Consider the following 14614-nt stretch of genomic DNA (forward strand, 5'->3'; position numbering starts at 1 on the left):
ACAAATTTAGGGGGCCGCATATACATTAAGCCATTATTTAATCGAAACAATTTATCCTATATGAATGCTTTTGGAACAAAAATTATTACATGGAAAGTTGACAAGATAGAAGAAGACCATGCTTCAAATTTTAAATTGAAGATTACTAACGAATTTATTATAAGCCATATGTTTGACCTCTCAAACATGAGCAGATCGTTCGTTAGAAACGATTTATAAATCATTATATTCTCACAAATGAAATGAAAAGCGAAATCATGTGAATGATCAAGACCTTGCAAATAACTTCTCCACATTGTCCAGGCCACACGTTATCATCACAACAGGTCATATGGCAAGGACATCCAGAGAGAATTCTGAATCAGACTAATCGAGCTGGCGCCAACTTTTCAGCTGTTTTCGGGTTTCTCTAATGGCTGCTCTTACAGCAAATGGACTGTAGCTGCTAAAAGCAATGGTGGTTCACCGGAAGCTGCAAATAGTAATCATGTTACGTTGAACAATACATATAATTTCACACTACAAGAAAAAATATATTTGACAAAAAATTATTTTTGTTGTCATAGATTGATTATTGTTGCAAAAAGTACTTTTGGCAACAATTTTTTTTTTGTTTCATAGACTTTTCCCAACCGTTGTTATTGCGACAACGTGCAACAATTTTTTTATTTTTTTTTTGTGAAAAGTACTTTTTGCAATAATAATCAATACTATGACAACAAAATTAAATTTTTTGACAACAAAAAAGTTCTTTACCAACAATAAAACTAAGTTGTTGCCAAATATTAAATTTTCTATTGTCAATTCTATACTTTCTTGTAGTGTCAATTGTTTATTTAAGTATTTCAAGCCACGTGATATCAAGAAATGCTTCTCATTGGAATGTTCTTAGAACCTATGTTGCTTGGACTTTTCAAAAGTGCAGTCAGGTGTGTGTCAGATCCTCCAAAAGTTATACATTTTTGGAGGATCCGACACGAGTACAACAATATTTTTGGAGGATCTGTGAAACATAGCTTAAAATGGGGAACACATGATTCTTCAAGTTGAATAAATATCCAAAAATCCAGAAAATTTATTCTTTTTGTTTTGTGAAATTAGCACTTTTGGTCCCTGAAATATCGACAAATCTTGATTTTGATCCTTGTGATTTCAGTTAATTCATATGTGTGCTTTTGAGCTAGCAAACTTTCCAAGTATCATTTGAGTCATGTTGATGCACCTTTAATTAGATTTCTGAGCCAACAAATTTTCCAAGTATTTCTCCACATAATCAAGGCCACACTGTGTCTTCACAACAGGTAATATGGCGGGTACGTCTAGATAGAATTCCGAAACAGACCAGTCGAGCTTGCCCCAAAGTTTAAGCTGGTCACGTGCTGCTTTAACAGCTGCTCGGGTTGCACAATGGACCGAAGCTGCCAGAAGCAGTGGTGGTTCACCAGATGCTGCAAAAAGGTATCATGTTAAGATTCAACGGTTAGTATGAATAGAGGTGAATTCAAGATTTGAAGTTTAAGTATTCCTACAGTGAGCTCAAGTTAGAATACAATAAAAATTGAGTTCACTATCAACTATTTATATATATTTAGTAGATTTCTTAATATATATAAGGTCTGGACAAAATTAAGTTATTGCATTCCCGTGAAATGATAGATTGTACTCTAGATCCGCCACTGTGTATGAATGAATAGACATATACCGTGTCAATCCAAAGTGAGATTGAATGATTCATATCATTACTGTTTTAAGAATAACTTGAAACGGGTTTGCAGTGTTTTCCGCTAAACCAAGTGAAGAATGTGTTAAAAAAAACTTTTCATGATGCTCACGGTTATAAACAAACAAGCAAAGAACTCGGAGAACTTGTTTGACAGAAGGGAAGTGAAGAAACAATTATACCTTTTGACGAGAGAACACGGTTTTTGTGATGTCCACTGTTTAGGATATGAGCATTGAAATTCTGGGGTATGGTGTCAATAGTCGGGATCTTGTACGTAAAAGTGCTATTTGAGACCATTAACCCATCTTCATTTGTAAGATATTCTTCGTTCATGAAAAATCCAATTCCTTGTATGAAAGCCCCTTCAATCTGCAAGGAAAAGAACAATCATGTGATCAAGAATTAGATATTTCTGAAGAATAACAGCTCAAATGCATGATATAAGGGAATTCTAATTACAAAATCTAAAATGTAAAACAAAGGGAAGAACCTGTCCCATATCAACAGCGGGATTCAAGCTCTGCCCACAGTCATAAATAATATCCGACTGCAAAATGGTAGTCTGTCCGGTCAGAACATCTATCTCCACCTGCAAAAACCGCTTTACTGTTAGTTATCCATATGAAGCTGCAGAAGATATATTGGTTGCAAAATGGTCCAGAATCGTAGTTCCCTGCCGAGTGTTGTGTACTCATATATATTGAAAATTGATAATCATTGAATATACGATTCATTTTCAAGATATCTTGGTGGTGAAAAGGTAGACACGTAAGACTCAAAATCTCGTGCTTAAGAGCATGGAGTTTCGAGTCCTCTTCAAGGCATAATACTGAGCATTCTCTATAAGAGAGCTAGATCGAATCAGTGTTGATATTCGAATCAGTATTGATATTCCGATATACTGATTTGATCCGAGCTGTTTGAATTGGAATAAATTCAGCAGCAGATCGCGAAATCTTGGTGATCTTCTCTATCTAATGAATGGGGAATCAGCTTGAAAATTTCAGACAGATGCAGGGAATTTGACAAGACACGGATGATCGAACCAGAAAAACCAACTGGAGCAACAAGGTTACCTCACTGACAGCAGCACCGAAGTTCAAATATCTCAAGGAACTGGATTCTGGTACATAATAAGAATTTGCTGCTAAATTTACTGCTTGCTTTTGTGCCTGCAAAAAGAAGGGGGTGAGTGGGAGAGAACCGCAAACTCAAATATTTAACACACGAGAAAGATTGGCTAATCGATTTAATTGAACAAAAGGTTCCCAAGCTTCATGCATGCGATTAGTTCACTTGTGGTTCCAAGCTATAAACATTCAATTAGTTCCCTTTAAGTGAATCACTTTGTTATGTCTTCAAATTGAATTTTAGACTAAATTTCACAGGGACTGACGCCGTGACTTGCAGTGTTGAAATGTCGGAAAAAAATGGAGGAGGTCATATAGTGGGAAAACAAACCTGGCGAATCAGTGTTGGCCAATCAACAGAACCATTTTGTTCCTGCAACTCTTTCTTCAGAGGGGTCAGTCTTTCAACCAAGACATTACAGCAAAGTCTAACAGCTTCACAGCTTGATTCCGAAGTAGTGCTTGCACCTGTAAGCCCTCCTTGCACTACGCTTAAGGTGTCTGCTTGTATGACTCGTACTTTCTCCACAAGGTCTTTGGCCCAGCTACTTTCAATTAAACCCAGAGCATAGGCAGTCATCTGTCTGACCTTTGTCCATAGCCCTTGGCCAATTTCAATCCCTCCAACCTCTACGACAATCGATCCGTCTTGCAGAATACTGACTTTTCCGGGGGTCGGTGATTGCGTAACTTCAAACAAAATTGGCACTCGAGAAATACCCCTTTTCTTCCATGTGTTTTTCTGGTTAAACTGTTCTAACATCTTGCTTCGTTGGAAAAAGCTCGACGACACGGCCAACTTATCCATGATACTGGGTAACGTATATTCTCCTACGTCTGCTACAATGTTATCATAGAATAAGTTAAGGCTTTCAAATGTATGAAGATTTTCATTTCTGACAGAGTCCACCTCCATAGACAGTAAAGTCGACACATGTTCTATTATAACTTCGGCAATATAAGATGCTTGTACATCCCCAGGGGCTCGCATGATCGTTTTGCTTGTGACATTCGTCTTGCATAGTTTTACATCAAAAGATAAGGCACCCCAATTATATTTTTTTAGTGATTTAATCACATATGATGGTATGATGGGGCTCAAGTCTTTCGTGATACCAGCATTTATCAGTATATCAAGATGTAATGCTGTGATTTTTCCGCTCGACTTGAATCCTACACTGTACGTTACTTTCATCGGGTGTCGTCCTCCTGTCACTATCATGTCAGTGTTCCGATTGACATATATCCTGACAGGTCGTCCTAACTTGTATGCTGCTAGTGCACAGGCTGTGGAAATCTAAAATCATACATAAACTTAAACATCATAATGTTATTTGTTTCGTTTTGAGTTAATGGTCAAAAACACACCTAAAATCACTTTTTAGTTTCACACCCCAATAGTCCCTTGTTCCCTTTTCCTCCATCAACTATCACCATCTATGTATTAAAACACGCCTCAAAGATGATTAGGTCAACTATCAATTGTACCATTTTCCTACCTCAACTATCATCATCTACTCAAGTAGGTGTGTTATAATACATAGATGGTGATGGTTTAGGTAGGAAAAGGGAAAAATGGTGATAGTTCGGGTAGAAAAAGGGAACAACTGATAGTTGGGTGTGAAAGTCGCGAAAAAGTGATAGTCCAACTGTGTTTTTGATCATTATCTCTTCCTTTTTCTAATACTCACAGGCATTGCTCCGCCTTGCTTGCCCCCAAAGCCACCTCCAACCCTTCTTGTAATTACACGGATATTGTGTTCGGGAACACCAAGACAATTGGCAATTGCGCGATGCGCATTCTCAGGGCTCTGGCTTGAAGTATAAACAACCATGCACTTGTCTTCATCGGGAATTGCAAGGGCTGTCTGTGTCTCCATATAAAAATGGTACCCGGAACCCAGCCTTATCTGGAAATGATTATTAAATAGAGCCAATCAGTAAAACATTTTTGAATCTTTAGAGAACATCTACGGTTATACATGCCACATCACCATCTAGGAATCAAATTTAAGGAAACTATTGAAACGAACCGTAAAGATATGGCACTTGGGCCTAATCAACCCCAAAAGCTAGCTCATGAGGGGAGGATTGGGCCTAATCAACCCCCAAAAACTAGCTCATGAGGGGAGGATTGCCCAAATCTATATAGGGAGACAATCGGTCCATTCCCCAGCCAATGTGGGACTCTAATCCATTGTAACACGAAAGAAACAGTAGAGAAATAGAAAGTACCTCAGCAGAGAGAATTTTGTGAACAGCTTCAGCCATTCCTTTTGAGAAATCACCAACCTGTTTTGGATATACAGATGGCGGGATTTGGATAAAGCTAGATTTCTCAACAGCTTCCTCAACGGTTAAAATGGGAGAACCTATATTTGCAGTGTCATATTCAACGAGGGCTGTTCTTGCAGCCACATCAGCAGACCTCTGACTGTCGGCAACCTATGGTGTTTCAAAATAAGGAAAAAAGTTCAAAATTCCTATGGATTGAAGTGTATGAAAAATTAACATTTCATAAAACTAATCTCTACTTGAAGTGCTCACCACAACTGCAATTCTGTCGCCAGCGCATCGGGCGAGATCATCTGCAAATAAGGGATTGGGACCAAACGGTGTAATAGATCCTACATTTGCCCCTCCACTTGGGATATCTTTAAAAGTAATAACGTCGGTGACTCCATCTGTTAATCGATTAGACTCTAGCTGGATTCCCTTTATGCTTGCTAATGGTTTCGTACTGTAGATAAATGCTCCATGCAGGCAGTTTGGTGGTGAAGGAATGTCATCTACATAAACAGCTTCACCTGCAAAATATTATATAAACCAGCGCATTTAAAGTTCTAAAATGTTGCAGACAGAGTTATTAAAATGATATGTAGATAACCGATTGTGTTTAAAAAAAAAAAAAATGCATTCAAAGAGGACTAGAAGATCCAGGGCCATGACAGAGTTTTCCAATTTAATAATGGACTTGGAATTGATAGACCCTCCTCTCAATGGTGCACAGTTTACATGGTCAAGGGGGGGAAATCCCATTCAAGATTCCAAGACTAATAGGTTTCTGATCTCGGAAGAGTGGAGTGATGCCTTCAAGGAAGTTAAACAACTCGCAATGTCTAATGTTGAATCAGACCACAAATCAATTATTCTGGAAAGCGGTGATTGAGTCCCCAGCCCATCTTATTTCAAATTTGAGAATCTTTGGCTACATACAGAGGGCTTTGTGGACATGATCAAGGAATGGTGGCAATCCTACACTATCTCATGCTCTACAGACTTCATTCTTATCCAGAGATTGAGATGCCTAAAGGCCCTAAACAAGGATATCGCAGCATGGAACAGAGAGGTATATGGCAAATTGGAAAACAGAAGAAGCAAAGGCCTTGAAAATCTAGCACTGATTGATCAAGCAGTTGATATCTGAGTGCTTACCCCTGAAGAAAAGTTGAATTCTTTCAACTTGAAACTAGAACTTCAGCAGATTGCTCTAGCTGAAGAGATTTCTTGGAGACAGAAATTCAGGTGTCTATGGCTCAGGGAGGGAGAGAAACACAAAATACTTCCCGAGAATTGTCAAATACAATAGGAGGAACAATAGTATTGACAGACTCAAGGTGGAAGGGAGCTTGGTAGATGATAAGGAGAAGATCAACAACAGGCAATCCTAGACTATTATCAGAATCTTTATATTGAGAGTGAACCTTGGAGACCTTCAGTTGACTTCCCTGGACTCCCATCGTTAACAACTCAAGAAAGGTCAGACCTTGAAGCCCCTTTTGAAGAAGCAGAGATCTTGACAGCCCTAAAATCATGTACTCCTGATAAAGCTCCGGGGCCAGATGGCTTCACCATGGTAAAATTTATATATAATATAAAACTAGGCATAGACAAGGTGATGTGGCACCTCTCTATGGTCACCGTTCCTATTTATCTTTTTTCTCCTTTTTTTGCCCTTTTTTTTCATTTTTTAACATAATTTACTAATTAATTTGATTAACAAAAACCTCATAATAAAAAAAATGATCAAGTAAATAGCCCTTAAAAGAATTAGCCCACGTATTGCAATAAAACCCACTTAACAATCAGCGCACGTATTGCAATAAAACACAATTAACTATCTGATTCATCCCACGTAGAAGAAACAATTAGTGATGCATTAAATCTATTTGCAATAAAGTCTAAACCGTTTTTTCCCCAATAATAATTATGAAGAAACTATATCTAATTATATTACCAGCTCAAGCTTGCAGCAAGCTGGGCCTTGGTCTATTTAGTGAGCATGTCTATTGATTTTTGTTTACATCAGATTGTTCTAAACACATGAGGTCTTGTGCTGTAGCTATACAACAATTTTGACGCTTTGCTGCTTTTTCCTATAGAGCATCCTATCATGGGTGGCTATGCCCTCTAACAGTGTACCTAATAAAAAAAAAACTGAGAATGCAGAAAAATATAACAGGCAGTGTATCTTTTTCCGTCATCTTCGTCTTACTTTTCAGCAACTGTTGTGGAATATTTCATGTGGTTTGACTGAGTTGTATTCATTTGCTTTTATTTCTTTCCGTTTTCATTGCTTTTGCACATTATTGTTGGTTACTTTTTTGATAAATTTTTAGAAAAGTGTCGCGCAAACAACATATTAGCTCTCATTTGTTCTTCTCTTATGTTTATTTTTCGTGTGATTTTTAAGACTTGACAAATATTATTGAATTGACGGAGGCCCGGCACAAGCGGTGGAACATGTGATTTAATTTAATGCGAAGCGAAAAATCTTACCGAGTCGGTCCACTAAAATCTTGAACAACAGTGTAGAATCAGATCCCAAAGATAGTGAGTGTTTTCTTTCTTAAGAAAAAAGTCTTTATTATTTTACTTGAATAAATACTTTGATACATGAGATATTTTAGTTTTGTGGTTTTAGATAGAATTTGTTTAGTTTTTTTTTTTTTTTTTTTTACTTTTTGTCTAAAAGCCTCTACGTATACTGTCATTTTTCTCAACAAGGTAATGAAAATGGGTTTTCAAATTAAATCGTAAATGACTTGTAGAAATCAATTTATATTATCTATTTTTCAATTGCTTTTTAAGAATAAGATAGCTTTTGTAATTTTTATATGTGTGTGTGAGAGAGAGAGAGAATTCGGATAAAAACCTTTGTTAAAAAACAATTAGTTTCCTACAAAACAGAAATTTAGTTAAGCATACATTTAAATTTTCTAAAATTTTTGGTGCTCAATTTTTGTAAATATTACTAAAAATCGTAGTGACTACTGATAAAAAAAACCATGCATCATATTTATTCCTCTAAAGTAAGAATTAATTTACGGCGAGATATTTCAAGAAAATCATACGAGAGAGATGCTAAACCAATTTTTTTTTTAATCAATAAAGAATTATTTACGAAAATATTCTACAGGAATTAAATGTGAGAGGACTAATTTCGTTAACTTTTATTGAATTGTGCCTTAAGAAATCTGTCTTTACAAAATTACAAAAAAGAGGTGTTCATTTTTGTAAAATGTTAGTACTATAATATTTTTTTGTCATCTATATTGTTTAAATTTATTAAAAAGATTAGCTTGTGCACCACGCGGTGCGCGGTCAAATTCACTAGTTTGTAATATTTGCATGGTTAAATTGAATTAACTAGAAACTTAACGATTTTAATACTCCAAAACATAAGTGTACCTTGTCCATGTCCACTTATATGCTATGTTGCTCAGACTCTCATAAAATGTTTCTGCAACTGTATAGGATACCTCCAAACAATGCCTACTTTTGGAGGACCTGAAACGTATCCGTCGACATTTTTGAAGAGTCCGAACAACTTAGCTTAAATGTCAAAATGCCAGCAGCCTCAAAACCAAAAAAAGGTATGAAACATTGGCCTTAACATGCACAAGATGAAATAAAATATTAAAAGGCGAGAACAAACCAGCAGCTTGCATGGCAGCTCCAACCTTCTTCATCGGTTCACCTACTGGATAGTACTCGGTACTTGATTCCACGACCTGCTTAGAAGAAGATAGCAGTGTTTGTTTTCTCCCCTTACTACTTTCTGAAACTTCCTCAACCGAGATGTCATTTATTCCATCCAGTAAACCAACAGATATAGCAGAAGGAACATCAGTCAAGGGATAAAGAAACTCAAAAACATAACTGACGGCCAAGCTTGATCTGTACTCAGGGTGTGAAGTGCCATCTTCCGGTACCACCGCTAGTTTGACTGATTTAAGTGCTTCATACAAAACATGTACGCTTAACATTTTCCCGGCTAGACATTCTTCTACCTTTTTAGCTCTAGTTGCATGTTTTGTTCCATAAGCACCAAACGCCAACTGGATATTATTTATCAGGACTCCATTCTTGCAGAGAGAAACATCAGCCTGGAACGCAGCATTTACGTATGCCAATGCATTCCCATGAGGTCGTGGAGCAGCTCGATAGGTTTCAAACAAAAACTTAGAATGAGTATGGGGAGAACTTTGATCTCTCTTAAATGGGATGCAAACACTTAGAAGCACGGTCCTTGAGTCTAGCGGTGGTCTCGATAATAATTCCTCCCATGTGAGCTTTTCAAGTCCATGACTGGTCATCAAGCTAACAGTAGCACAAAGCCCGAGAAACAATGTAGCGATATCTGAAGGAAAACCGTTCTTCTGTGCCATAACCAAATTTCCTCCCACACTAGCAGAGTTTCTAACAAAAGGCCCAGCAATCTTCTCCATGTGGTAAGCCAGTTTTTCGGACACCAACTTTCCATATGAACCGAAATTGATTTTGCTTTCCTCTTTCAAGAATGAAATGAATTTAGAGATAGTCACAGTGGCTCCGACTTCAATGCCTGTCTGATCCCTTTTGATGATTGAGAGTTCAGGAACGTGCCTGAGATCAATGTAATGATCATATCGGTGAGTTTCCTTATAATAACCTGTGCCGGTATTACCAACGACCAGTTTAAAGCTTGCACCATTTTCCGTCACATTGGAGTTCAACAAGCTCTGTAGCTCCTCAATGGAAACTGGACTGTACCAAGGGTACCTTGAGGAGTCCAAATTCGTGGCAGATTCACTTTTCAAGAACTCAGGATATGTACAAATATTCTTGGTTGGATCATAGGGAGGTAATTTACTTACTTTCATTTCCTTGGAATCTCCCTTTTTCCAAAAAGAATTGAACCCCAAATCCTCTATATCGACATCAGCAGCAAAAGTCTTGCAGGCATCAGCAATTGGCCGGTATCCAGTGCACCGACAAAGGTTACCCGCTATGGCCTTTTCAGCTTCGGATGAAGTAAGCTTAGAGAATCCCGGTGGAGGATCGGGCTTGTTTCCTTTTTCAGCGTTGACAAGAGCCGAGAAAAACGACATACACATGCCAGGAGTGCAAAAGCCGCATTGAGAAGCATGGAAACCAGCGAACCGTTCATGAATAGAGTGGAAACCATCTCTGCTGTTCCCAAGGCCATCACTTGTAGTAATTGAATGACCATTTAAACTGCAAAGAAGTGTAAGGCACGAACTCACGCTAAAATCTTCGACCTTTTTAAGCTTGGGATCATACTTTGAAACCAGAACAACACAAGCCCCACAACCACCTGTAACCATACAAATATGTTACGTTATTTCTGAAGCCAAAAAATTGAATTTGTTACACAAAAACATAATCAGATTAAAGATGGAAGATGAAGAGATGATATCCCTCTAAAAGACTTGTGAAGCAAAAAGAATTTCCATATAGTCTAAAGTCAGCAAACAAGGAACAAAACATCTCATTTAACATGTAATCTATGTTGAAAAACTAAAAAAGCTAGACATTTTTATTTCATTGTACCAGAAAAGTAACTTTAAAAAGAAAGGCCATATCATTAGAGGACTGATTAATTGTCCAATTAACCAGAAGAAAAAGAAAAGGAATTACATTAAGTATTTCACTATGAAACTAAAAAATCCATTTACTTTATATGGAAAAAGAAAATGAAAGGCTTCAAGCATCCGGTGTCCGGAATCCATAGGCCTGATTATGCACAGAAGCCAGGAAAACTCAAAGGAATTCCTAATAAGTTATCATAAACTTTCTGCAAGATAGTACAGTATAAGTTGTCAATTTCCAAGAAACAAGTGTGGGGTCCAGTCCCCTATTCCATATTTTAAGAAAGGAAGATTTTTCTTCCTTTGACAAATTATACATTGGCAACAATTGTGGACTTGGCTAACAAGCCAATTTCTTTGTTCACATTTTCATGATGTAAGCGCTTACCTCATCATAATCGTGATGTAAGCGCTTACCTCACCATAGGAAATTCATTCCTATAAATAGGCAGCTTATGGTTCATTTGTAACACACCAAAATCTCAGACAATACATCTGAGTGAGAGCAAAAGTGAGTTATTCCATAGACGGTAAGAAAATAGTCTGTGAAGAAAAATAGAGTGTGAGTGATATTGTAGTGAGGTGGGAAAATCAAAAGAGTGTTATTTCTTTTGAGGGTGTAGTGGTCTTAGGAGTATTTGTACTCGTTACTACACAGTGTAAAATTCCTCTATAGTGATATCAGCTGCTCCTCTTGGCCGTGGTTTTTCCCTTATTCAGAAGGGTTTCCACGTAAAATCTTGGTGTCATTATTGCTGCATTTTATTCTTGCTGATTTAACCATAAGTTAGTGTCCCGCGTTTATCACTAATACCGTGAATATTATTTTTGCGGGTCTATTTTATTCCCATCAACAAGCACAGAAACAAACAAAAGGAAGATTTGCCATAAGATTACCAATTCAAGAAAATCCAAAGCTTTAAACAGTCCTTTATATTAGCACCAAAACAAACATATACTTCCTCTGTTTTAATTTATGTGAATATATTTTCTTATTAGTCCGTGCCAAAAAGAATAACCTCTTTTTATATTTAGAAATAATTTACGTTTATGTAATGATTTATAGCAACATAAAATATATGTGTCTCATTTAACACCACAAGTTTAAATGTCTTCTCTACTTTCTTAAACTTTGTGCCCACTCAAATGGGTCCACATAAATTGAAACTGAGGGAGTGGTATAAAAACAATAAGGTCTTAGGTTGAGAAAAGGCCATAAATAGTCCCTTATCTACGGGAGTAGGTCTAAAATGGTCCCTTAACTATACACTTACCGGTTTTAGTCCTTTAACTATCCAAAAACTTATCAAATTTGGTCTCCGTCTATTTTTTTATACAAACAGCGTACAAACTCATAAACCTTCGTGAGATTAATCATTAAACCATTCCTCAGACCTATATTTTTTTCTCCCTGCTTCTTTTTCCTTAAGTTCATTCTTTAACCTCAACTTTTTCCTCAAGTTCTCTCTCACTTTTCGTAACCGACGGACTGCGTCGGTTAAAATCGACAGAAAACCGACCCAGTCCGGCGGTTTTGTTAAAAAAAAAATTAAAAAAAACCGACGGTCTCACGTCGGTTTTTTTTTTTTTTTTGAAAATTGAAGAATGAAATGTAGGAACTTGGAATCGAACCCGGGTATGTTCCTTGGCATTAAAGGGCTTTACCACTAGACCACTGATATTTTTTGGTCATATACTTACATTGATTTAATTTATACTGTTTTTTCGCTCTAAAAATCGACGGAGTCCGTCTCCGTTGGTTTTTTTATAAAAAAAATAAAAATAAAAAACCGATGGACTCCATCGGTTTATTTTATAAAATAATATAAAAAATAATTATATTTTTTCGCGCATTTTTGTGCAAAAAATAACCGACGCAATCCGTCGGTTTTCTTTTAAAAAAAAAAAATTTAAAAATCATTGAAAAAACCGACGGAATCCGTCGATCTTTCCGTCGGTTTTTTCCATCGATTTTTTTTCGTCGGTTTTTACCAGTTTTTTAGTAGTGTTCGAGAAGAGTGGTTACAGAAATTTTGTGCCTGAGTTTGTCTTTTCGAATTTTAGAGACTCGAGAGCGACACCAATGCTAGAATGCTCTTTCTTTTTTTTTTTTAACAAGAGGAACTTGAGGAAAAAGAAGCAGAGAGAAATATAGGTCTGAGGAATGATTTAACGATTAATCTCACGAAGGTTTATGAGTTTGTACGCTGTTTGTATAAAAAAAAATAGACGGAGACCAAATTTGATAAGTTTTTGGATAGTTAAAGGACTAAAACCGGTAAGTGTATAATTAAGGGACCATTTTAGACCTACTCCCGTAGATAAGGGACTATTTATGGCCTTTTCTCGTCTTAGGTTCATATCTCACCAGCAGCAAAAACACTAGGTGATTCTTTCTGATGGATAGAGTTACCCAATAATAAAAACAGACAGATAGTATACATGTAACAAAGTGGTAAAAGATCAAACTGAGAATTACCTTCACCACAACCAAGCTTAGGACTCTTGAAACAAGTCTCAGAGCGCAAGAACTGAAGCAAAGTTATAGAAGGATCAACCCATGGCAACTCAAACCTCTCTCCATTTACTGCAAAAACCAAATTCCCCTTTTTCTGTCTTGTCTCCATCAATATAATAGCCTCTTTAAAATCAAGAATCTTGATAGACCCTAATCTTGCCTTTTTATACTTTGTTTCCACTTTCTCAGCTAAAAAATATCAGAAGTGAAAGAAAAAACAAGAATCTAGAATGGAATTGAGTGTCCAAAAACTTGACTTTTTAACACAAAATATTCTTAAATCAAGATTCTTGGCTAGCTGAAACACTGAAGAAGTTAATTTGACAGACGCATTATCAAAAATCTTGTCTTTTTCAACTTTTTTCTAGTTTCTAAACTGAAAGAAAAAGCTAGAATCTAGAAATGTGTCCAAATACTTGCTTTTAACACAAAAAGCTTAATATATCTGCGGCTTATTTTCAAAAACCTTTCTTTATTTCGTAAATTTTATATCAAATTAAATTAAGACAATTTTTTTAAACGGACGGAGTACATAATATAAAGGGGAAGCTCAAATATTTGACTGACTGTTTCTTCTCATTTATAAAAGGCGAAGGATGACCTTATGTTTTTGAATGGTTGATGGGGACTTAATCACAATATATTTGCTGAATAACGTGTTGGATTTTTGTACAGTTTCTGTTAGAATATTTGCTTTTGAACCAAATAATTTTATTTTACTGCTTTTAAATAAATTTTATTTTATTATTAATAATTAATTAGTTAAAAATATATTGTGTAGGATCAGGCATGACCTAAATGGAGACAGAGGAAGTAGAAGCTAATCGGTGGAATTGGATTTCTTTGCGATATGCTCAATCGGACTTGGCTCCGCTCCAGTATAGGGACTGTCCAGTTTGTCAAGTGGACCTTTAATCTGCTGACATCTGGACACTTACAGATCTAAGGGTCATTAATTGTTCAACCAAAAAAGCATCTTAAACCATGGTTAGGCCACACACTAGTTAATATTTAATATTTTCTTATCAGCAACATTATTATAGGCGAGAATCATGCTACTTTTCAGTCTTCTGATTTTCTTTATTCCCAACAAAAATTGAAGATATCTCATTTCATGATTTTTTTAAAATTTTTATTTTCATGATCTTTCTTTAAGTGTCTGTTATTTACACTACCAGGTCTCCAAATATTGTTAAATTTCCGCCCAAAATTTCAACCTCTTTCAAATTTAACGCGCCATTATTTTCATAGATTGTCCAGAACTCATAAACTAAAAATATTGCATCCGCGTATGTCCGCTCCACACTTTATTGGATGCTAATATAATCTTAAGTATTCGTTTTTTCTGTTATTACTACTCCAACTATCC

General features: G+C 36.3%; 1 protein-coding gene and 1 long non-coding RNA gene across 2 annotated transcripts; one reads left to right on the forward strand and one right to left on the reverse strand.

Moving 5' to 3' along the window:
- Window positions 1-122: 122 nt before the first annotated feature.
- Window positions 123-13854, reverse strand: LOC132600691 (abscisic-aldehyde oxidase-like). The gene is made up of 11 exons (XM_060314018.1): window positions 13207-13854; window positions 8792-10453; window positions 5401-5660; window positions 5089-5298; window positions 4545-4763; window positions 3185-4150; window positions 2800-2895; window positions 2214-2312; window positions 1903-2092; window positions 1223-1448; window positions 123-472 (listed from the first exon to the last, which is right to left on the reverse strand). The coding sequence occupies exons 1-10, from the start codon at window positions 13352-13354 to the stop codon at window positions 1225-1227; spliced, it is 4074 nt and encodes a 1357-aa protein (XP_060170001.1). The 5' UTR covers window positions 13355-13854; the 3' UTR covers window positions 123-472; window positions 1223-1224.
- On the forward strand, window positions 10998-14355 carry LOC132600693 (uncharacterized). Its single transcript, XR_009567285.1, has 2 exons — window positions 10998-11513; window positions 14027-14355. It is a non-coding gene; the product is annotated as an uncharacterized LOC132600693 (long non-coding RNA).
- The last annotated feature ends 259 nt before the right edge of the window (window positions 14356-14614 follow it).

The sequence above is a fragment of the Lycium barbarum genome, chromosome 6 (assembly GCF_019175385.1).
Source record: "Lycium barbarum isolate Lr01 chromosome 6, ASM1917538v2, whole genome shotgun sequence".
Taxonomy (NCBI): Eukaryota; Viridiplantae; Streptophyta; class Magnoliopsida; order Solanales; family Solanaceae; genus Lycium; species Lycium barbarum.